The 26,092-nt window shown below is 41.5% G+C and overlaps 1 protein-coding gene across 4 annotated transcripts; it reads right to left on the bottom strand.

Moving 5' to 3' along the window:
* Nucleotides 1-621: 621 nt before the first annotated feature.
* Nucleotides 622-26,092, bottom strand: LOC124307611 (receptor-type tyrosine-protein phosphatase zeta-like). Of its 4 annotated transcripts, XM_046769476.1 has the most exons (10): nucleotides 25,660-26,092; nucleotides 20,590-20,904; nucleotides 10,127-10,199; nucleotides 7,102-8,064; nucleotides 5,237-6,915; nucleotides 4,871-5,038; nucleotides 4,282-4,524; nucleotides 3,726-3,992; nucleotides 3,266-3,580; nucleotides 622-3,108 (listed from the first exon to the last, which is right to left on the bottom strand). In XM_046769476.1, the coding sequence occupies exons 3-10, from the start codon at nucleotides 10,167-10,169 to the stop codon at nucleotides 3,055-3,057; spliced, it is 3,732 nt and encodes a 1,243-aa protein (XP_046625432.1). In that variant the 5' UTR covers nucleotides 10,170-10,199; nucleotides 20,590-20,904; nucleotides 25,660-26,092; the 3' UTR covers nucleotides 622-3,054. The 4 variants fall into 4 exon arrangements, with proteins under 4 accessions (XP_046625432.1, XP_046625429.1, XP_046625430.1 ...); XM_046769473.1 differs by having other exon boundaries at nucleotides 5,237-8,064; XM_046769474.1 differs by lacking the exon at nucleotides 20,590-20,904 and having other exon boundaries at nucleotides 5,237-8,064.

Raw genomic sequence — 26,092 nt, 5'->3', positions numbered from 1 at the left:
TGCCGCGCCCCGTCATTATTCCCTTGTAAACGATCAGTGCCTATCGAGCACTTCAATTACCTCGGGAACTAACAGTCTTTCAATTTCGCTCATTGCAGTCGCGTTTTAATCGCGTCCATGCGATTACGTGAATTAGTCGTATTTTATGCGAATGATAAGCACGTGCCTCCACGTACAAAAGTCGAGAGGCAACCGGGACGCCATTGCATTTGGATTACAAAGATTCGTAGCTACGCCGAATTTTCGTACCCTCGGTAATTAAGTATTACTCCGAGCCGACGTCGCTCTTTATACCAGTAAGAGATCCGCGATTGCACCCATTGAAATCTGTTAAGAAATGATATTCCTCAAATTAGCCTTATCTGCATCTCTCGGACGGGGCAGTTTGAACCGGTATCATCAGGGTAGATCCAGTTTTAGTCGGTTCTGTACTGCCTCTCGATGATGTCGAAGGCTTCTTGCTGTAGGTACACACAATCTCAGTCTCATGTGTTTGCTCGCAAGTATAATGAACGTGCAAGGTAAGCGTGTGTGCCGCCTAGGCTCAACGATACCATGGATCAGGGAGTGGCCAAAGTCTTCCTTTCTTTGGCTCCGTCTTCCGTTCATTCGCTTCTTCACACTGATCAGCAGTACTTTATCCTTGACAGCTACAACATTTCACACTGTTTAATTTTTTTTTTTTTTCTTTTGAATAAATGGCCACCCGACCACTTTCATACGGTTCAGTTTCATACTTATAGCTCATAGCTTTAATTAATTGCCAAGGTAACGTTCTTGATGCTGGTACCATTTTAGCCTAGGAATTATATTGAGCTGTATATTTGAATGTTCAAGTTATTTTTGCTCCTCAACAATACGGCATCTATAAAAACAATTAGTGAATTAGACTTTATTGCCTTTGACACGTCCTTCACTTGCTACATATCACGAGACTAACTGTATATATTATACGCTTGGTGCTTTGACTTTGCGAAGCATTTTATCAGCTTCACCTCGAAAATATTACGTGCAATTATTTTCCTTCACGTAATTTCTTCAACAATTGGTCAGTATTTGGCAAAATTTGTTATTTTATATCGAGTGACGTCTTGGTTTTCAAGTCACGATTATACAATATTTTTGTACAAGACCACGTATTCAGAGTAGAAACATTCTGTAATCTCAGGAAGTATGAAGATCACAAACATTTAAAACAATGGAAGATTGATTTGGTAAATCTTTGTGTAACTTTGTGGTAATGAATCCAACCGTTTTCACAAATTTGTGCATTTATTTACGGATAATACGTAGAGAATACTTTGATACGTTGAAAAAGTACTCGCTGACTCCCAACTTTTGACCTCTTTTTCATTGATCACAATCTTACTAATTTACCGTTGAGCATCGTCGACCGCACTGTATTTACAATGATAATGTATTCAATTTTATATGAATTGATCACTGTAATCATTCAACTAAAAGCGGGTCAGTCAAATCGATGGTATATTCATTACAATAACTATTATGCCTAGATATATAATTATAAAGTATAATATTTAGATCGTATCTATGTCATATTATATATTTAATACATTGTAATATCATATGTGTATATATATATATTTATATATTAGTATCTATGAATACATATAATAATAATAATAATAATTTCTTTTTCACGTATAGGAACGTTACACGTAATCGTCAATCACACAAAATGTATAATATCGATACACATATATAAATTGTTGTACTATCCTTCATATCAGAGGGACGTCGCAGAGAGAAACTTAAATCTTTAATTTTTTTCATAAATCACATCATGTTAAATATTTACAAAAAAATTTACGAAATTTTACGAGTATCAAAGAAATGTTTGGTGGACCTTCAGCGTCGTAAATTAACATTCATATGTCACCGTCTTTTATAAGACGGTTAACTGACGAGTACTTTATACTCTACTTCCTATTGCACTAAAAAACTCTAACGATATACGTTTTTTCTTTATCGTAAACTGTTCGTGCAGCAACGAAAAACAACCACTGCTGTCCAATTGGTATAGTTGTGTTCAATTTGTTTTCAACACATGCTTGTACATAGGATTGGGCGTAGTAAAACAAAATAATAATAATTGTACAACGTGGGTACTTTTGAAAATTTGCACAATACTACTTTTCGTTAGGAGATGATATTTGTCTCATTTTTTTGAACTTGAGAATATTTGTCTCGTAACATTTACACTTTTTTGAGCATGTACTTGTTCCACGATAAACGTTGTATATATTCGGCCACGTCGAATCATGTTCCCTGTTTACGAAATACTGATTCCGACAAAAGCGGGCTGATTATCCTAATTACTATTAATAAACAATATATGCATATCACATTGTTCGCAGCATCTGCTTTGACGACGAATGCAAAATTTTTAATTTCTCCGTAACCTTATTTTCTGAAATACTTGCAAGTAACGTATGGCTAAGTTCTGTACGTGGTGACGTCAATGGAAAAGAAGACAAATGTTAAAAAATTTGATCACCTAATAGCAAATTTAGCTGAAAAAAATTCAAAAAATTAATAATGTCATATAAGAATAAAAAATATTCCGTTATATACACATATAGAGAGCTGCGCGCTACGAGTTAGAATATATACAACAACAACAACAACAATTATTTGGTCACGCTATAACTGTTACGTATATAACCATTAATAAATGGTAATTTTCCTAATTATCTGGTCCTCAAGTTAAACAATTGATGCGAAAATTAACAATATTTTTTCGTCTGTTCTTCAATGTTTCAGCAAAGAAAATTTCACCCTGTTGTATTTTAAATCGAAGCCGGATACGAGTCGGCGAAATTCAAAGAGCAATCCATTCGTTCTTTCGTTCACGATATTCATGCGTAGTTAATTCAAGTTACGTAGTTTAACTATTTTCTTCGTCGCGCTCCTGTGACGAGCGTTTCGTCTATTCTTCAGCGTCGACCGAGTCTTTGAAAAGCGATTCAACATATTTGGTCACAGCAACGTTTCCTGGCAATTCGGGGCCAGCTCGGAGAGGTGAATCCTTCTTCACATAGATTCCAGTGCCCCGCCAGCGAGCTTCGCCGCGTACAAATTCAAGCCCTGAAAGAAATGATGAGAAGCTGCATAAAAAAATTCATCTCTGCTACATCGGAGATTCAATAACTAATCGGAGAAAGCGTCGAGGTTCGTTCAACGATCCTTTCACCTCCGAGACTCACCCTGGCGACCGAAACTACTCTTCGGGGTCCCGACTCACCTTGTAAATGAACGCGTACTGTTCCTTCGTCTGTACGGCTCCGGCCCTGTCCCTTCTGATGGTATAAACGACCCGAGGAACGTCTACGGTTCTCGTGATCTCGTACTGTCTGATACCGAGGTCGAGGGCGATCAGGGTACCGGTTCGTCCGGTACCGGGACTGCAGTGGACGACTATCGGTCCGGGTGCGCCCCTCTGCAGAGCCCTCGCCTCGAGGAGGATTGCGATGAGACCAGTCGCGTCCGATGGTACGCCGTTCGTGGGCCAGAGATACCATATGTGGGAGACCTCGCGATACGTGTTGTTCTCGAGATTCTACGACGAACGGTAAGAGGATGGCATCGGTTACTTGGCTGGTTGGATCGAGGAGGATCTTACCGAGCGAAAGCGAGTGGCGAACGCGCCGGCGAATATTTTTCAAATAATACGAGAGAGGAGTCGAGGGTCAATTGTTGATTACCTTCAAGTGGAGGGTGGAGATCGCGTACTTCTCCTTTGCCTCGTGCTTCTTCAGCGTAACCTGGTAGTCGCCGTAAAGGCGATGGCAATCGGTTACTTCGGACGGCGGAATGTAATCGACGCACTTTTCAACCCCGTTCTCGACGATGTCGGTCAGCATTATTATCACTTTGCTCTGCTGCTCCCAGATCATCCTCCAGAAATCAGCTACCGTTGACTCGATCGGCGCCTGACACGCTATGTAGTATTTCGTGGCATTTTTCGGTCCCTGAAATCGACGTTACGTTGATTTTCAACCGCGATTTCATGAATTATTCAAACCGACTCCGTAGCGTCTACTTTCCAAATTTTAAGTTATTCCTCAAGACGGAATTGCTTCGAAGTTGTTATGTGTATAGGATTGCGGTGTTAACGAGGGGAAACGACAAACTTTACGCTGAACCGAGATTTTGTTACTCGCAATCAGTTTTCTGCGATTACTCGCAGAGAGGAATGTAATTTTCTTTCATGTGCTAATTAGCTTTGTGATTACTTGTAAAACTGATAAATTTACTCACGCGAACGTAACTGGCGTTAATATACTCCGTTAATGGTTCGTTGTTGATCTTTTGAAGTGGTACTCTGGTCTCCGGTAGTGGGACGACATTGGCGTACCTATTTTTCACCTCGGCACCGGCTGGCAGTTCGTCGATCCTCGCGGACACCTGGGGAATTCCCGCAAACTCCTCGTTGATGGCATTTAAGTCGTTGCAGAAGGACGATAAACCAGCAAAGTTTAACGGATGAGACGGAGTTACGCTCTGAAAAATGAGAGACAGGTGTATAATCCTTGTTTTTCGATTTAATAAAGCAAAGAAAAAACCCATTTTCATTGATTCACGTCACTTGATGCAAGTCAGTTTTAATACGACGAATCTTGGGTTCAGATCAAAAACTTTCCCCATTGATACACATTTCGTAGTTAAGGGATTCAGAAATGTTTCGAAGCAAAGTCAAACAGTCGGTTATGACGGCACAAAGAGACCTGAGGTTGCGCCGCGTACAAGATCACGCTTCAAAGCGTCGTTTGATCTTTCCACAGACTAATTTGACGACTTATAATTAGGTGTCCTCTCCATTTTGGATGGTGGTTCTCTAAATACTTACCGAATCTTCGAACGCAGGGTTTCCATAGCTGCGCTTTGAGTCGCGCGTACGATCTTTTCTTCTCATGCTGTTGTAAGCCGAAACACCACCGACTCGATAAGCTTCCAACGTCAGTGGTCGGCATCTTTGCACGTTATTGAATCTCGTCTGTCGTTTTCTCATTATAAACTGTAATTCGATTAAATTGATTATTGATTTTTGATACGTCACATTTAGTTAGTAGGTACACAGTATTACTCGAAAGTCGTTGCGTGCACTCGATAGTTTTTTGAAACAGTGATACCGACAACGATAGACAAGGTTCCGAGTTTTTAACAAGAAAACAAAAAAAAAAAAATGAAAACAAATTGAGTATAACAAACTTACCAACAAGCCTGCAAGTAGAACCAAGCAAATGAGAGCTACCGAAGAGACTGCAACCACTGCTATGGCATTGTTGCTTGAATTTGGAAATTGTTGGCCGGTTTCGGGTATTAGCGTCGTAATTAGGGTGACCGTTGTTGGAATTTCTGACGTACTCGTACTTTCTGTTGAAACGATAACTTCACTGTTTGAAGCCGTAGTTGTTTCTTCAATAACGGTTACGGTTACAGGCATCATCGTTGTTGTCGTCTCTTCAGGATTTTCATTTTGTGCCGTAGTTGTCTCCTCTATCCGGCCATTGAACGTGTTTGCACCGAATGTTGGAGAAATAGTTGCGTCAGTGTTAGCCTTCGTTCCTGTGGTAAAACCAGTTTCAGAAACAGGCGAATTTGTGGTATTTGGAAGATCTTCAGTCGTCGTGACATCAAATTTGGTGTTGGATGTGGTTGTGTCTGGAAAGACAATGGTGGTCGACGAATTAACATTGTCTGGTTTGACAGTTTCGATCATTGTTGAAAGTGACGTTGGGTTTTCGTCAGTAGAATCATCGGTTACCACTGATTCGGTTGTTTCCTGTGATACTGTTGTTACCGAAATATTGTTAAATAAATTTGTGAACGTGCTGTTTTCTTCAGAGCTCGGAGGTTCCATTGTTTTCGAAGTCTCGTTTAGGGAATTGGTAACGGTGACACTTTCGGGGCTCACGTCGTCACTCGGAAAAGGCGTGGTGGTCTTTTCACCATCCGTTAGACTTACGAATTTGTACTGTATCGTGGTTGTTTGATCGTCCTTAGACTCTGCGATGTCTTTGGTGCTTCCATAACTCTGCGAGATTGTCCGGGGATGAGATACGTTGGCAACGTTCTCCTCAATTGGCCTAGTTCCATTAGATTCAAACACTGGAATCTCACTCGACGATTCTTGTACAATTTTCGTTGTCGTGAATGTGAACATTGGTAAAGAAGCGGTGATGCCATCTTTTGACTTCGACTTATCAGCATCGTTCGTTGCATTCACTGGATAGGTTTCGGTTGACGATGGAACGTCGTCGATCCGTTGGATCGGAGTTATCTTTGACTTTTCCGTTATCGTCTGGATTTCGTTGCTGGTGGAGGAGCCACTCGTCACTGTTTCTATTTTCTCGGTAAAATTTAAGACTTCGCTTCCCACGAGCTCAGAATTATTTTTTGTCGCTTCGTGATGATCGATTAATTTTTTAGTAATCGGTGTCGAAACCGTTGGGTTATTGGTACCATTGACTTTTCCAATCACATTTTCTATGTTATTCTCTGTAACCTCGGAGAGAATTGTAGAAGGTTCTTCCGTAGTAACTGAAATATTCATATTACTCTGAGGGACATCGTTGCCAGTCTGATTACGGTGTCTGGACTGTGAGACAGTGGTTTGAGCTTCTTCTGTCACATCCGTTGCATTTTTTAACATCGAATTTTCAGTTGTCGGTGCTGACCATGCCGTTGCTGCTGCAGAAGTACCAAGCGTTGAATTTACTCTGGGTAAAGTTCCAGATCTTTTCTCGTGAACGGGTTTAAATTTCTCAATACTATTGTCGACTAGTACCGATGGCTCCGTGACTATAATTTTATCATCCGACTTCTGTCTGTCAATCGTATTCTTGTACGCTGCTATCTCTTCCGTAGATACCTCAGTCTTGTTCGGTAAATCTGTAACGAGTTCGTAATTAATGGATGTACTTTCCGATGTCAAGTATGGGTATGGTTTTAGCTTGGTGGGTTTTTCCGTTGGAACGGACTTTTTGGGAGAGATTCTCATTATCGTATCAGACGCTGCCTGATCTGGGCGTGTATGATTGAAATTTTTTGAATTTTTTGTAGATACATCATTGTCACCTGAGATGGAAATCGTCCGGGCTTTGGGTTTCGAGCTTGAATAATTTGGCGTTGTATCGTCGATCACCGTGGCGTTATTCGGATCTTCACTGATCCTCAATACAGAAGGATAAGTAACATTCTTAAAAATCTCCACTTCATGTTTCGGTTCAGATGTCAGACCCTCTCCGTTGTCACCGTTCGGCTTTCTGGTATCATTCTCCGGAAACCTCTTCGTGCCGTACTTGAAGTCTAAACGATAGTTGACGTTCGTGTCATTCATCAAAGAATGAGTATCGTTGCCATCTGCTTCCTCGTCCTCGTCTGAATTCTCTATATCGAACTGCTCGACATGTTTGTGTAAATTATCCGGAAGTCTTAGACTGCTGGCGTTCAACAATGCCGAACTCGGTGTTGTGGCTTCATCAAATTCGGAACTCGTGTGCTCGTCGAAGTCATCGTGTTCTTCAGCGAATTCGAATTCCCGATGAGCAGATTCTGACTGTCCTTCACCACCGCTATCCAATTCTTCCTTCGAAACTTCTACAATTACCTTATCAGTGGTGGCATTAGACTGTGCTTGCGAACTCTCAACTCTGCTGACTTCTCTCACACCCTCGACGGCCGTTTTTTCATTATCGGTAATTGTCAAATTGTTTTCAAAGTCAATCGTTGCTATGGTAGGTATTGTCTCATTGTGCCGAAGTGTGGTAAAATTAGAGACCGTCTTCGCCGTTGTTGTAGCATCAACTCCATCCGCATTTTCTAACGATTCATTCCCCAAACCCCCGGCCGCTTCGGAAATATCTTCGATATTCGGTTGATTTACATCTTTTTCGAAATAATTGTCGAAATCTTCCTTCGAAAATCTGAAGTCGTCGTTGCTTTGACTGTCATAATTAATATGCGAACTCTCGGCTTCCGTCTCTTCTTCAGAGGGGGTATTTTCAGCCAGAGTATGTACAACAAGTACCAATATCAGCCCTGAAACCAGAAAGAAATTCACAAGAATCAGTTTAACCGCCATCAAAATGGTGATTCTCAAGACTCGGACGTCACTGTAGGCGTGTGCATTTAAGGTCACCTATTGATCAGTCCAACTACGTTACTCTGCACATTAGTCAATCCACTTTAAATACAAAAACGTATGTGAAATTCGACGACAAAACGTGATGTATGTAGAATAAGTGTAGGTACATGAAACTTGACTGTCAGGTCCGAGATTGATATGCAGTCTAAGCACGCCCGTGGTCATTTGAAATCCTAAGCGTAGATCACTGTAATAAGCGAACGTGTTACAATGCGCGAGGCCTGACAACAACAAGGTTCTTTTTCAACGACCGTCCCTCGTTACGAACACATTGGAGATTACACATCCCCAACTACTCTCATGCGTACTTCAAATCCACGTTATAGTACACGAGCCCGCCAATAGTAATTAGAAGTAGCACTACTTGAGTTTGGTCCCGCTGTAAGGCATCGATATTGAGATTTGCAAACGAAGTACTTTTGCAGGGCTGAAGTGGGTTGACCTATTCTAACTCTCGACGATTTGTACAGCAGCCCAAAACTTCTATCATTCATCCCTCTTTTACAATGAAATTCCCTTTACCCCAGTGATATAATTATCGGATTACTCCTCTACCAAAGGCAGATAAATCCCCGGTAATCTTGGGCATCGAGCTGGATGGAGAAAAACTTGGTAAACCGTATGTAACATGACCTCGGGTTTCATCGTTTGACTGTCTAAAGGGTATAATTCAATTTTCAAATCACTACACATGAATGAACGGACGTCGCGGGATAAGGTTGATATTTTCGTTATTGGCCTCCGTCGAACGCCCAGCCGTCGTTATCTCAATTGCTCTAGACTGCGGCACGTTAGAGATGAGATATAGAGGTTGCTTGTTCAACTGTAGTTATTTATATACATGGTATATATATATATATATATATATATATATATATATATATATATATGTATATATGTACGCGTTGGAATATCATGTGACATCTAACCAGATCTTCTCTTCGGCGACTGACCATTGTCTGAAAGGCATATCGAGGCCATTGGTCGTCGACAATAAATACAAACTGTTACTGCATTACAGCAGTAAACTTTATTTTTCTCAACGATTTGGCATTGTTCAACGATGCAATAGACGTTTGGCGATATTAGATAATTTATTGTCGTAAACAAAGCGATGCGCTAATAGTAGCAGTACAGATATGATATTCGGATTCCAAACGACTCGCGCATTCAGAATTTTCGCAGACAACTTGAACATTAGCGCTCCGCCTTTCAGAGGTTTAATGAACGTTTCATGGTGTATATTACTGGACATTGCGAGTGATAATCGTGAGTTATCGCAGGCCGTATGGCGATATTGCCGATTCTTCTTCACCGTTAATTGAATTGCCTAATCCATAATTTTACCACACGTCGATGGGCTTATACGCAAAATGCTTTTACGATTATTGCGGTAAGACGCGGATGGCTAGTGCCAATTATATCATGCCATGATGGATCTTGAAAGCTTTATCACCTCACTTCAGGCTTTTAATATCGCCGAAAGCGACGACTATCCAGATTTCACCGACAGGACATTCTCCTAGGAATGATACTGTTAGGTCGCATCCTGGTAGACTGCGATCCCAATGAAGTACTGCTTTGCATTTTTCTGCTGCGCAAACCTATTTCATACCTAATTGCTATGCGGGAGACTTTACGCGTCTAGTGGATATTTCGACAAAGTATTACTTCAACGAATGAATATACAATCGAATGCGGATAGAGGAGAAAACGATGTTGTAATGTCACATTATGTGAAGCGGGGAATGAACCTGATGTTAAAAACCCTTGACAACAAATGATCGAATTAATTATATGAGATAAATTTTTTCATGCTTGTCAACAGTCCGCGAGATTTGAGGATCTGGAAATATTATCGAAATGTCGTTTTATGGCTGGATTAAAAATTGTAAGAATCTGTTTTATAGTAAATAAATCATGACTACGTTAGTTTTAGTTACAGCGTCATCTTACCTAGCCATACTCCAGACAAGGAATTTGCATTTTTGAGCGCCATCTCAGCATCCGTTGGATCTTTTCAGAGAACCTGTAACACAAGTTCAAAAGTTTCCATTTAATTACAAATCGAGTTGTAATGTTTCAGCCATTGAATATACAAATGAACTTCCTGACGAGAGTCGTTTGTACTTGTTCTTCAAAGGTTGTTCATTAAATATTAAAATTTATACACATAACTCGTGGCTCGAGCGAGATATTTATTAAGGTACAATACGACGTTGACTTTATAAATTATTCCATGGATCAGGTGGGCTTATTATTTTTCGAAAAGGAAACGAGGGTTCGGAGGAAATGATAAGGAAACAAGTTACTTATGTTTTAAATTACCACAATTTTTTCTCAATTGAACGGTGACTGGAGGAAGAAGAAATGGTATTACCGTTTATTAACATGCGAAAAAAGGTATAGAGTAGCTTCCGGGTGAATGTAATCATCACAAATCGGCTATCCTTGATTACTTATGATTAATTACATCGGAATTGTAACTTAAGGCAGCTTTTTTATAGAAGAACCGACTCAAGTCAATCACTCGTTCATGATGGTTAATTGTAACATAATATACGAAAAGTCTCAAATTTAAGTTAATTTGAACAGTCGCGTTCAAATTGGCTCGTGAAAATTGGTAGAGGAACAATCTGATATACGTGTTGACGGGTTCCGGAGAAAGAGAGACGCGAAACGCGATGAAAATTCGGGAGGAGTTTTAATTGACAGTTCATAAAACTTGGGAGCTTCAGTGTCGACTTTTACTTGGCAGGTCGCGCAAAGACCCGCTTTGACGTTGGGTCAAGCCTGCAGTAAGGTTGAAGTTTCGTGACCATATAACAGACTAAATCCGTATTATTAAAGCCTTCGTCGTCTGCATGGTCGCAGCAGTAACACTAAAGGATGAGAAATAATATTGGAACTTGCAAGTTGTGTTTTTATCATAAACACTTTTTTAAGAACCCGGAGCGCTTAAAGGCCGGTGAAAACGCAGTATTGATTCACAAGTTTTTCATAAAACGCACAAGGGATATAAATTTCGAATCGAATCAATCGTGACGTGTGTTCAGCAAGGCTTAGTACGATATGTAATAGTGCTAGTTCCTGGAGCGTATCATTGTCTTCTTTTACTTGTATTTTAATGCCGAGTCAAGCATAAATATTATTTTCTCACAATTATTAAACTCCATTCTGTCTGTAGAAAAAGCGAAGTAAATAAATCTAGTCTATAGGTACCCTTTACGTCACGTCTGAACACGCTGAGGCTTTTGTTACACAATCGCTTTTTGTTCATTCTTATTCTATTTTTCATCAAGATATATATTATACAGCAGGTACGGCGAGGTGTCGAATATCAAGCGGAAAAAACAAAAACTGGACGTCGCTGCAAAAGCGTGTAATTGCAAAATCATGTTTAAAAATTTTATCAAGGGAAGCCGGTAGATAATTAACGGTACTAATTAATTGTGGGATGACCAAAGGGTATAAACCGCATTTTGGTTTTACCTTGCGTCAGAAAATTGCTGATAATATTAGTCCTGGTTTCGTGTGTGTATTATAAGAATAATGGAGATTCAGCAACCTCGGATAAGGTTCTTCTGATACATAACGACGATCGTTCAAAAATGCTGCAGATCGTTCGTTGATTGGTTCAATTGAAAATAAATGACTGGTTTGCGACCGACAACCGCCACATTTTTAGCGTCTGTTTGAAAGACCGATTTTTTCATTTATCGCGTTTCGAGTAGTCCTTAATTTCCTCAAAGTACAATAAAGACCTGGGACCCATATGAGTTACGGCGGAGTCATACGAGATACTTACAATTAGAGAATACCGTAAAAGTTCTCAATTTCGCATCGCTTTGCTTCAAATTATCAACTTTCCCGAACCAACCGTAGCATCCGTCCGTTACGCCGACGATATTTTGACAGGAGCTTGAAAAGCTGATAAAGCTGAGATAAGCATTCTTGCGTGAACATGAAGTTCATGGCAGTGATGTTTCGGCATAATTGCACTATAATAATCATCGACAACTTATGGCTTGCTAGAGAAAGAAGCGACGCGGTTATTTTCACGTTACGTCAGGGTATCAAAATTCATGTAACGTGCGTTACAATCGTGTGTATATACGATGTGTGTCACAATGAGTTGCTGACCATGCTCAGTTCCTCGGCATCGAATGTTTGGCCTATTAAACGAATACTCATATGCTAAAGCGATGGAAAGCGGGCCATCGATGCAGAGCCAACGTGGAGTGTTCTTACTTGTCGTCACACTCGCAATCGCACGCATACCATCGTACCAATGGTTCGTTCTAATTATATACTTCCTGGTTCTAACGTGTGATCTGTCGATTAGATTTCGAACAATTAAATCGGGGCATTCGGACAGTGACGTGACTTGATACTTTTGAGTAAGTGTAAAAAATTTCACGGCTGCTTACATCGAAAATTAATTTGCCCATTGAGACTGAGAAGGATCGTACCAAACATCCGTTTTTCAATCAATCAATAGTTCACTATTGGGCAGTTACCGGACGATTCGACTAGCTGGTAATTCGCCACCGTAAGATCCACTATCCGACCAAATTACAGTTGACTGGCTTGTTCTTCACGACGGTATTACTGACTGCGATATCAGTTCGCTCGATTCTCTATAGCAACGCCTCGGTGTTTTTATCTCTGGTATCATGCGGTATAATTACACTGTTACGAATCGGAATATTTAATTACGGCTTCAGACGATGGATGGAAAAAAAATCTCTGAAAAATATCTCGTTATTAACATATTTGGCCGGTAATTACAGCTAAGCGTTGTATCGAATTATTCGATCCAGGCAGCGAGTTGTCATTGAGGATAACCCATGATTGAAATTGCTTCTTAGAAATTGCTCAAGCCATACCTAAGGTAATTAGTAATTACATTGTAATAAGAAATTAGTAATTTTCACACAAACGTGAGGTGGAGAATTTACGTACGCAAAGACGGGTGTATCGGGCATGCTTCGGCGATCATTGGTCACAGTTCATTGTTTCCCGTCTCTCCAAATAAATTCTTCATAACGTTTCGCTGTTCAGTCAAACTCGAACGCTGCGCTGGTTGTAATTATTTGAAGATCAAAGTTGGACCAGAATCGCAGTGGGTACAAGATATCACGGCTTTGAACAGCCGCTCACCAGCACGCTAGCCTCAAAGGCGTAGTTATTCGGTTAGTTTATTCGACCGCGAAGCTTAGGTATCCCAGCTGTAGCAAACTGGCAACAGGATATTCCACTGTGCCAACATCGACTTGCGGTTTTATCTCAACGACCTTCTGTCTGCACGATTATGCATGTATGCTAATTTCAGTAAAGAGTTGAGCAAGGGGTTAGTCGAGGTCTCTCGGCAAATGATCGTATCCTTACACATTCTTCTCTTATCGTTACGTATAGGACAAAACGCGAGAGGAGTTGCAACGTCTAAAAGACTCACGGAAACGCTGCTTTTCTATCGAATATATACTACTTGCTGCAACACTGCCCCGGACAGAGGCGTAAATTGACTATTATTCGCTGATTAGATCAAGCGTCGGAATAATTAAGTCAGTGAGTCAGTGCGTGGGTAATTTAACAACAACTTGGTGCGGACGGGCACGGGATTCTTGGGAGGCGAGAGAAGATCCAGTTCACCGTATGTATATATATATATATATATTTACCTAAAAAATACAGCTGAATCTGGCGTTCGAGATTACGCAAATTTCATCGTAAAAGTAAACGTCATTACCGAATGAATTATTTCCCTATTATTCTCCTACGTACGGAGTCTTTGAAGGTAAAGATATTACGTCATTCACATTTTGTAATTCATTTTCAGTCCCGCTATTGTAACGTTGGCATATTCAAACACTCGAGGAAGGTGTAAGTGAAATCAAACTAAATAAAATACGTTGACTGAATTAGCCGGGATACTCTATTGTTTCATCGTTTACACCGTTCACTCCTCTCTCGCTCTCTCGCGTTTTAATTCGACCCAACAATAATTATCATACCGATGAAATTCGGCGTCTCCGTTACACGATACCTGGACAGAGATCATAGCCACACGAAATATGGGCGATAAAGTCACGCACGAGTAATCGAAAGTAAATTTCGTTTTCCGTTTGTAATTACGCGCTACAGTTCCGAAAACTCTAGTAGAGAGTTTTGTGTTACTGCGGATGACAAAGAGTTTTATAATATTTCTCAAGCCTACCGTTACCTACCGCACCATCTACGTTTATACTGTAGACTGTTTTACGGCACGGTGAATTCGAGTACGGTTTACGTTTGACGCAAAAAAAACAGAGGGTATTTCGCAGAAGTCATGGGGAGTACGGAGGGTTGCGTACAAGTGCCACAGAGTGATGCGAAATTAGCCTGAAATTGTTAGAACTTTGGAATTGTGTGTCCAACCGTCGTGAATTAAAAGCTGGAACCCTCGTCTCGTTTAATATTTTGTTCCCTGTTGTTCTATCGATTTGAATTCGAATCTGCTGCGTAGGTATGCGGAGAATTTAAAGAAAATACATTCTCGGTGAATATAAAATATCTCTTTAAAATAAATATATTTCAGCATTGAAGAAGAAGGGTTTGAAATCTAGATAAATTTCTCTTCGCGGATGAACGAAGAAGGAAATTTTGGAGGCCAATTCAAAAAACCTAGCCTTCATTTCCGTTCGACTACCAACAAGAAAAGTAAAAGCTAGACGTTCAAGAAGAAAAAGTGACACCAAGTTTTCAGTTTCTTTTCGATTTACGGTAAGAAGATCTCTTTACCAAGCCTTTTCCCTGTGAAACGATCTACTTTCACAGACTGGGTCGTCATGTCAAATTAATTGCAAAGACTGATTGTGAGAGGTGTGAAGAGGTTTAAGCGGTAAATTATAAAGGTGCCGTCCGTTGATCTTCTTTACTGCTTTTATAAATAATAATGCCTGAGTGGCTGAACCCTTTGCGATACGTTCTCGCTTTTATCATTTTTATCACACCTACTGGCTGCGGTGATAGCTTGCAACGTGAGAATGTATGACACAACATTACGTCGCGTGCGAACCTTTTACCGCTAGAGTATCGCAGACAACGTTCACTTTTTCCTCAAAGCTTTTGTTTACTCGTACAGCAGTTCTCAAAGTTAATTACTATCAACCTGGTTTGCATTGATGATGATTATTTTTCAATTGACTTTCTTCATGGCCCTATCAGATCCGATGCTAGGCTGATTTGATGATGTAAGATTTCTAATTACACAATCGGATTAAGTTCTTCGTTACATGCTTACAAAATACGTCATAATTCATTCCAAAAATTTGAGACGAAAATTCATTCGTGTAATTTTCTCTTGAGAATGAGAATACCGCGGTAGTTTGTCAGGCACAGCAAAAAATTTAACTCTGATAATATCATGCACATGTAAATTTGTCAATTTCGGTAAAATAATGTGAAATAATTAGTAGCGTGAATTAACTGAGATTGCGAGAAAAAACATATTACTGAGAGATCGTTCGCGTTGTTCTTTGCAGTTCTACGTTTACTTTGGCGATATTGCGTAACGGAGATTGCAGCTTGAGATTGTGTGAGAAAAAGATTTTTATTACTTGGCAGAAGCAATTTCAGCCAGACGGTGACTACGAATTTCCGAATACCCCATTATTCGTTTATGCGTGTATTTTATTTCACCGTTGTTTAATAACAGTTGATGCTCGCGGAATTGTGACACGTGTAAAATATGTCCGTGCTGAATAGGATGTTTTTTTAAATTCAAATCGCGTGCAGGCACCTCGTTTTATTACACAATTGCTGCTTAATACGCAGCCAAATTGCAATCACAGAGTGGTTAACCTTAACGTATTTCACAAGAAAAAACTTGCTAGATTTAAACCGGTGATTAGAACGCTGGTTTCCGGTAAAAAAAAATCTCCATTCTCGTCTCGGTAACAATCATGTGAATAAAAAATGTCTCTACATTTGTGCATCAGAATACCGACTGTTCGTATAGTTTTCACAAAATAGCGAAGAACCAGGATGAAAAGAGAGACAAGAAGGAAAGAAATCAGAGGCGATCACGTCCTCGCGATTAACGTGGAGAATTTTTCTCTTCCGTTTTTTGCCGACGAATTTTTTTCTACGTTTTAGTTTTTCAACGCAGGGTGCCGCAGGGTTTTAAAGACGTTCCAAGTTAGTGGAGCATACAGCCGTATCCGGTATAAGTTCCTACGAAGGCGCAGCAACCGGCTGTACCTGCCAGGTGTTCGAGCGTCAGTTGCCACGATAACGACCGCAAACTAATTTCAGTCTTATTCACTTGCTCTGCTCACTGTGAAAACATGCGTGCAGATGGGCAGATAGCGATGCGATACACCGTTTTCGGCGAGAGCGTTACAACGTCCGAAGTGAATCATTCTGTTTGTTTTTAAACAGTCAGAGAATTATCCAGCTGAGTTTTTTCTCGCACAATTTTACCATCCAAAGATAATTGCAGCTTGGCACCGTTGAATTCGCGTTTCCTATTCCGCGCCACGACTGAAACTGACGAGTGGATGCCACCGGTTTTTGGTAACAGGAAGGAAGAAATTAAATTCAGGTCGACAGGCATCGACGAAAATTCTGTTTTTAGAGTCCGAACTGTAATGCGATGTAATTTAGGCTGTAATTCACCGCCCGAAACGTGTTGACGGTAAAATTTCACTCCGTCTGACCGTCTAATTTTAGCACCGTATTCAATTGCGATGCAATGTTCAATCGACCGTAAACGCGCGAAGCATTCACTGACCAGTCGGACATCGTTCACCTGAACCCGAAAAACCGTAGCCCTGCGGGCTCGTATCGGGGTAACTTCAACGAACAAATCAAACTCTTCTTCTACCACGAAGAGAAACAATGGCGTGTGTAAAGTGCGCGGAATAGACCTGCACTGTAATTGCGGTGAAATGTGAAATAGGTTTCTTATTCTTCGAGTGAAATTCCAGACTCGAAGTGACCACCTGGAACCGAAGGTCTGACCTCCAAAGTGTCCATTGGCTTCTCGGCATTCGTCTGAACTTGGTGAAAAGTGTTCCTACGTGTTGACGGCCTGCCATACGGAGTCAAGGATGCCACTTGCAAAACCAAAGAGACATACAAATCGTTAATCAAGTCTTTTCGCTGCCTGCGACAATTCGACTTGGAACTTGAAGGGTAAAAAGTACTCACACACAGGACACGTGCGGCATTTGCGATTGCGCGAAAACTCGAATCGCGCGGTTGCGGCCGCATTCAGCGATCGGCCTCGCACGTTGACGGAGCCATTTTTTCCGGCGATTAATCGAGGCCTCGGTGAGCCAATGGAGATATTTTTCCGACATTATATTGCACCGAGCACGTCGCCTCTAAGCCTGCCATGAATAAAGCGTCAATCCCCATTAACCATTCACGTGTAACTGGCCTTGGCTCGCCCATGGTTGGAACGTCCATCGCGGTAAACAATTGACCACCACGTTGTTCACATTTGTTTACGACTCTACACGTACGGTGGCGATTTTACCCGTAGGTTACGTCACAGCGATTGCTGCAGAGATTCCTGTAGCGGGAATTATTTATGCCAACGTAACGAATTTTTTCCAAAGCCACATTAATTTACGCCAAGGATCGAGCTTGGACAGTACGTACGTGCAATCAACAATTACCGAGCAATCAATGCGAGCGCGCCGGATATGTAGACGTGATCGAAGAAGATATCCATGCACGTGCCAACGTTCGTTCATCGGTTGTAACCAACGTGTGAACTTTAATCATTCTAATTATTTTTGAAACTGCAGTTGCAGGGCGAGTGTAAGGATCGATGAATTCACATTCGACCAACTGAATGATTTTCAATATCCGTCGTATCCGATTCATGCGTCATGAGTCAATTGTGAAAGCTTATTTTATAGCTGGTAATAAGCTACTCAACAACGTGAAAATTAACGATAACGCATGAAGCGAGTAGAATAACGAACGATTTTCAAAACATCAGGTTTTATCTCAGTCCCCACAACGTTATCTGCATCAAAGCTGACTACGCATGTAATAAAACGTGTCAAAATGTGCATCACAAAGAAATTTTCAAGCACGATCGAAAAGCGATTATTACAGGGATTCGGGAAAACCTCGAGAATCAACACCTCAGTCACACGACGAGAAACAAGCGAAATTTTCACGGGAATATTGCCGTAGAAGACATCAGATTGGGTATGAAAGTGCCAGGAGACAGCGGAGAAACATGCGGCAAATTGACCGGTGCAGATCGTTCCGTGTGTAACATATGTAAAGCATCACAGCATCATACCTGTACGTCTTGTTGCAAAGTCGCACTTGGAAAGTATTTTGACGACGGCAAGTTTCTCGTGTACTTTACGCTCGGTACATTCATCCCTGTTCATAACGTGCATTACGCATACTCAACCGCATGTATCCGAATGCGTGTGTGCGTTCACACGGATATGCGTGATTCATTGCCTCGTGGGATCGGGGTACACGTAGGCTTTGAAGGTACGTTGTTCATACGCGCCGAAACTTTCTCTAGTTAATGTCTGCTCTGTGTCTATTTGTCGATGTACCTGTGCATTATACCCATGCGCGATTATTCGCCATCCTAATATTACCGCGAGTAGGCCAGGGTACGATATGTTTACTCGGCGAGAGGCCATTGAAATCTTGAAATTTGCGCGACGTTACAACCAGACCGTCGTCAACCAGGCAAATTGGGCTTTTGAAGTCGAAAAGTCAAGTAGCACGCGAGCTGGCCAAAGAGAGATCGTTGTAAGAACGAGACAAAGAGACAGGCAACGGTGCAGTGGACGAAAAACATTAATTGTAAACTGAGCTACGACGCTGCCCTCGGGGAAAAACCCCCAACTCATAGATAATGCTAATTTCCCATAAGAAGAAAGTTAGGGGTACGAATTTACACCGTGAGGGTGTTCGCAGTTTGTCGATGGATGATGTTACACGATGAGTAGGAGTGCTGGAATTCTATCGTTCCCTGCGCATCGACAATTATTTTTACGCTCGGTCTATATTACGCGTGACGCAAGTCCACGCGACGCGAATAATACGAAAAATTAGGCGATTCGCAAAATGATGGGATGAAAAGCTTTTGATGCAGTTCCCGGCGGATTCTACCGAGAAATTACGCCCCCACAACAACGGTAACGAAATAAATTAGAAAGGAATTTTTCGTCCAGACTATACGGTGACCTCATCTGGCACAGACCGCTAGATACAGAGAGAGAGAGAGAGAGAGAGAGAGCGAAATACCGTATATTTACATTGCGAGTGGTCCAGCAGACCGAGATATATCACGAGTGGCAATTTGCTTCGAGTCACGCGGAGTATCGGTCCGTGAGGTTGGTTTCAAAGTTAACGTGACGAATTTGCGGTAGGAAGAGTTAGGAAAGAAAGGTTTCATCCTGTTTTCTTTTCCTCATTCTCGTCTTTGCGCTAATCGCATCGAATTACGTCGATTGCCGTTCAAATTTCACCCCTCTTCCGATACTCCACGCGAAAATTGACCACGTAACCGATACTATTCTCGGGGCTGTCCAGTTTCTGGGCAAGAATAAAGTCGTCAGGACGACCGGCGTCCCGCAAGCAAGCGTGTATAGCAATTATGATATCTCCACCTACCGTGGAGAAGAGCTATGCAGAGGCATCCGTGCAAAGTCCAGGTAACGGTATTCTATCTCAACGTATCCGTCTCACCTGGACTTTGGAATGGGTCAGTGGCTGGTCGAGTTTCCGACTTTCATTGTTAGCTGAAAACATGGTTAAATATTCTCGGTAATGTTCGGGGGTGAGAATATTTGTATTTCCCTTCTAATTACCACGCGTGCAAAAACGGTATCGAACTACAGCGAGCAGCGTTCTCCGTCCTCTCGCGAACAATGACAGTTGCAGTCCGCATGTGTACGCAATGAGCTCTCAACTCTGCGGAGACATTAGGGCAACCAAACGGTGAAAAATGGAGGTTCCGTTAACTGCTGACACAAGTGGGCTGAACCGTGAGTATTAATGGACGCTGGCCGCGATGCGTGTATAATTAACGCAACCGCATTTGTTCGGGACCATCTTACTCCGCTTTATGATGCGATCCTCTTATCTTATCGGAGGCCTCGCGAGGTACACCGATAGTTGAATATCCTACCGTAGTAATTGGTCTCGCCTGCTCGAAAATGTCTAGCCATGCGTAATAACTCATCGTCATTATCCCGCTGCCCGAGCTGGATAGGATGGAGATAAAGAGGCAAAAAGTTCCGATACGAACGTCTTTCGGCTCTAAAATTTCGTTTCGATCACGATTATTGACGAGGGATAAAGAAGCCGGTTCGTATTTAGTGGTCTCATGGTCAAAACAAGTTATAACGAGTATTCATAACGTAACGAAATATGCTGCTTACCTGGAGCGATCATGTTTTTCTTGTCCGAAAAGGTTTGTGGACGTATCGCTGGTCTGCCGGTGATAGGTACACGATTCGTCTTCGGTTTTTTGTACCTCTTCGTTTCTGTTTGCGGACGCGTGCAATGAATGTCCGTTTAAACGCCGCCTCGATTTACGTATTGATGCTCGTAAGTGTGTCGGAAACTGGTTTTAAAAAATCGCACGTATCAGCCGCGTCGTAGATAGGTACGTAGATACTGTATGACTCGTTAATTCAACGTTCAAACAATCACTGCCGTCTTTTTCGCTCCCAAAGCTGGCCGAATATCTTAGCCTGAAAGCAAACCAGAAAAACCTTGAATAAGTCGATTGCCCGCGATGGTACGTCACTGGGTGTTCGATGGTTCGCAGAATTTTCTTTCGTATGCACAGTTCAGTTTTTTAATTTAAACGTGCAAGCGTTGGCATCGTTATGATGACGAAATCTTTCGATTTGTAGAAAAAAAAAGAAAAACAGAAACGGCTTCTCTTAAAACTGGGTGAGAAAGACGATTACAGCGTATTTGAATTATTATCAGCCAGGTTTTCCCCGTTTACTGATTGATTCTGAGAATTCACGAGGAAGCCGCGGCCAGTTTATTATTTATTTGAGATTGAATATTTCATGTCCTAATGCGCGGAATAAAATTTCAGATACAGTGAAACTTGGTGAAATTCCAGTATCAAAATCTTACATAGATACGGAGAGGCTCGTCCAACACGATTAATTATACGAATTTTCACGCGGAGAAGATAAAATCTTACAGTCCCTTATTTAGATTTATTCGACATTCATATGGCGTGGGAGCAAAAGATCGTGAAATAAATTTGTTCATGGAACTTGAAACGAACGAGTCACTGACTCACCTTTAGACTTGACAATAAACACTCGTGATTTGCGCAACACTTTGCAAATGTCAGGTCAAGAGACTGGCTCTTGGGCTCTCGTTCAGTGCTGCATTGATCAATGCATAAGATTTTCAATACTCATGGCTTGATAATGATTATACGCTGCGTTGATTGAATCCTTTGTACCTTGGCGCGATTGTGAATGTCTTGTTTGATTATCAATTCATATTCTTATTTCAGGTTTTGTTCCCCTTCAAATGTTGTATACGCGTATAGGTATATTATATACAGGTACTCTGACCTCGCAGATGAATAGCGAACGTTTGAGACCGAGGCAGAGCCTTTCAGGAAAGAAATAAATTACTTGCTCATACAGCATCGGGATCGCAGAAATAAATTGACAAAGGTGAGCTGATTTTTGGTTGGAGTAATCCAATTAGTATACCGTCTGAGATGAGCAAACCCGATCCAATTGCCTCACCGAAAATCAACCAATCGAAATCTGGTTCTTCCTCACCGTATTTCGTAGAGAAAGTCGACGCGCGCTGGTAGATGCGAGTTTTTTTTAAAGCGACGAAAAGTTTGACAGAAATTTGGAATAATTATTCGTCAGTTCTTTTCCTTAATTCTCGTTGGAATAGATCCTGTGATTCGTAACTATCCCAAGTAACGTGCACACGATACATAGGAGCGTTGATTTGTATGGAGAGAGGCCAACAAAAGTCGGTTCAACTTCGTCACGCCGACAGCTTGAGGCTATCGAGCGTTAAAGTACGCGGAGTAAATGGTTTGTGTAATTACGTGTTATCCTAACGCATCTTCGCTTACAATTATTAAACTCAGCATCACAAGTAGCTTCTTTCATTTCATCGCGTGTTTGTCAGTTAAAAGCCGACTGACACCGACGTATCTCCGTTTGAATAAATACACTGATGCAAATAGTATCAGGGGCACGAAAAAATATTCGTCATGAAATTTCCAGCGTTCGGTATACGAGAGAGAAAGAGAAAAAGAGAAAGAAAATTTTCTATTTCTTTATCGACCTATCGATGCCCAGCAATCAATAATCAGCCCGCAGAGTCAGAGCCTATCAAAAATCTCTGTCCGAACTCAGAGGCGGCTTGATATTTTTCGATTTCATGCAGAGAATCGAAATGTCAGCGGCAGGTAGGGATTAAATTGAATATAGCGCTGGACGGCTTCACGTGTGTATACGTATACTGCACACTCCGCTATCACAATCAGTAGAACGAAACAATATATATGTACATATGTACGTATCGGTACATAGATTCGACGAAACCCTCCGCTGTGCCTGAGTTTCAATGCAATTTTCATCGAGATTTGAAAATATTTGTATAAATCTTTGTTCTCGTATGGGGAGTAAAAAGGCAGTCGGGGGAGAGGGCTGTACAAAAACGGCTGGAAAATATCACTGTTCGCAATTTGGTTGGGAATCAAATTTGCGAGATCGAATCTGCGAGTGAACATCCACGCGTGATTGTCGGGTAAATTTTGCAGCTAGGCAGATTAAAATCCGTCTTGCAGAGCTACTTTCAAATTCGGTCAAAGTTACATCAACTACGCTACTAGTTTGAATCCTGCAGATTCTGCCATTGGGATGAGCAGCGCAGTGGAATATTTTGCAATTTTTCAAGCTAGACAGCGTGTAGCAATTATCGTTGCTATTTCATCACTCGAATCCGCTGTCTGTGCAATTACGTGTGTAATATTGTAATTTATCTCAGCTACTGCAGCAGACAACGAGGTAAAAAAAAGTGAAAGAAATTATTGTGTTTGAATCTGTGGAGGAGCTGTGTGGAATTTTTTTTTCCAACGAGTATATTGATTGAAAATTAAAAGAAGTCAAAAACATACGGTCCAAATTTACGATATTGGTTTTTAACTGAGGATTTATCCTGCGAGATAAACGCGCTTTGGAGCACCGCGTGAATTCGTATCCACATCTCGCGTGAATGGACTTTTAGCCGTAGAAACTCCCGAGCGAAAGAGTGGGAAAGAAACGTTAGTTGAGGTTGGGTGCATTCCTTGCATCGCTTCGTAGTGACGGGGTCGACAGGTAGAAGGAGCGAATGAGACTGTCCCTCGGTATGACGGAATTCTCGGCGCCATTAGATCGGTGAACGTTTCGAATTAGTAGCTCAGCAGAGGACATCGAGAGTTCTTTGCCACCTTGACTTTTGCTCAACGATTCAAAATTATACCAGTTTGCAAGTGCTTTTTCGGTGTACTCGATAGAAATGTGCGATCTTTGTACTGAAAGGAAAATGCCTGCCTGAGGTATGAGAACCGATCAATTCAGTCAAACTTGAAAGAAAAAAACAGTGGAAAACTTTGCAGAGTTTCATTGCCGGTGGAATTTTCCCTTCGGAATTTCAAGGAGCGAATGAGAAAATTAAAGTACTAAATTTGTTAGGCTCGACTTTGACGACAGAGGGAGAAAAGTGGAGAAATGATCGTGTCAAATTACTCCCAAGAGAAATATTTATTCACTTGGTTTCATATGGGGTTTTTCATAAGCCGTTTCGAACGTGTGAGAATAAACCAAGATTTATTGCTTTCGACCTATGTATCACGTACCTATATACTAATACTACTAATAACCTGATACGAAAAGAGAGGAATTTCATTAGTGCGAATTTCTAAAGATAAATAGCTATAATACCTCGATCTCGTTATCGAATCTACGCGAAACGGGAAAGGAGTTCGAGTTGCATGTTTACACGCAATCTGCCGGATCTAATTTGCCAGCCTATCCGTTTAACTGCGCTAATAAATTGCGAGAAGAAAGGCTCGTCTCTGTTCAAGAGAGAATGATCTCTCCAAGGTTCGATTTCGATCCCAATACCGCTTGGTTATAGATGTCACGAAACGCTCGCGCCTTTTCCATCAAACGGCTGCAAAGTTCTATTATTCGGAGCTCCATTTTATCCTGGATCAACAAATTGCCGAGAATTGCCGGAGGCCGTTGGCTATGAGAAAAATGATTTTGTGTCAGAAATTGTATCCTCGTTCCATCTTACCATCTTAAAGCAGACAGTAGCGGTGTTACACAAGAGAAGATACAACAACGGCGATTGTTGATCTTTAACAGCCGAGAGAGTGCATCTATTTTATGCCCTAATTATTTTTCCACATTGTAGTGTAGAATGTATCACATGCGTAATGTAATTTATCATTTTATAAGTAGCATTTGTCTTTTACTCGATTTTCGAAGTGTTGAAATACGAAAAACCGAGAGACTTAACGTTTGTCGATCGTTCGAAATTCCTGTTATTCCAGTCTGTTTTAAACTCAGGTATATAGAAAATTTAAAGGAAGCAACTCTTAATGCACAAGTGAAATTGCGGTAATTCAGTAGAAATATTGATGCGATTGTTTCAATGCGATTTCGCTGCCTCGCCGCCGTCGTCGGAGGTTCGATTTTATTGGATTTGCGGCGCCTCGTTACAGCGCTTCGCAAATCGGAAATACCTGCAGGAGCTTTCGCAACAAAAAGAGCGCTTCCTGGTGCGTATATATTTATTTAACGTTACGGCCTGACGGCGGTGTGTTTCACAGTTATGTTATGGTCCGACGGTCCAGCATAGGTTCACTACATAACTACCAACGACGGATAAATTACTCATTTCCTAAACACCATAACCCGCGGCTTGACGAGCTAATTGCACAATTCATCAAAAATTCTTCCAAATTATTGATTCTCGTAGCAAAACCCCGTAACGTTTGGAAAACGGTCGAGTTAAACGCGTGTAAAATCTAAAGGGTCACTCCGACAGGCTACGCAGACCGGACCTGGACGTCCTATAAGCGGAGAAGTCGCCTGCTCTCTCTTCCGACGAGTTGTTTACCAAGTATCAACACCTTTCTGCTTTTTCTACGTATCGTTTACCAATCCCGTGAAAAGTTGTAATAGGTAGGTACGAAGCGGAAATCGATGAATCGGGAAGCCCGATTCTGACCGTCAAGTTATACAACCGCGAGTAGGTACGCCTGATCCGTTTACTTTACCGGCTCGTTCAAGTCTCCAAAGGGATAATACGTACGCTGCACCTTGCGCTGTGCACCATGCGGTGCAGTAATACACGGACATTTGAATTCCAGTCGCATAAGCCCCGCAACGACGCGAACGCATACGTAAACATGCATGCAAGCCAGACGTAGGTACATGAATACTTACTAATTCCAGTTGAATAACACCCTGGGAATATGGTTTCCTTGGTAAGTTTCGAGGGTCTTCGGGGCTTTTATTTGTTGTCAGGAAGTTCGCGAATGGATGTGAATTACGAATTTAAGGACAGACGTATCGGAAGGCTCGTGAAATGAGATTTGCAAAAAAAGTCGCTTAAAAGTAGTAATACAAAGTTGTTCACACACGCGCACGGTAATGGCTTGTCAAATACTTGAACACACACAACTACAGCGTAAAACCATAACACTCCGTATCCATAGCAACACGCGATGCACACTTTTCACCCGCGCGTTTGTACGTATTATCTACCCGTAGGTATGGGTGTGTAATCAAGAGGCATAAACACACTTGCGCACCTTACCAAACGGCGACTTTTACCTGCTTACAGGTCAGTTAACAAACAGCACGCGCCCACCGATGG

This window comes from Neodiprion virginianus, chromosome 6 (genome assembly GCF_021901495.1).
Source record: "Neodiprion virginianus isolate iyNeoVirg1 chromosome 6, iyNeoVirg1.1, whole genome shotgun sequence".
Lineage (NCBI taxonomy): Eukaryota > Metazoa > Arthropoda > Insecta > Hymenoptera > Diprionidae > Neodiprion > Neodiprion virginianus.
Note: the sequence above shows the minus strand (reverse complement) of the source record. Positions and strands in the feature narration are given on the sequence as shown.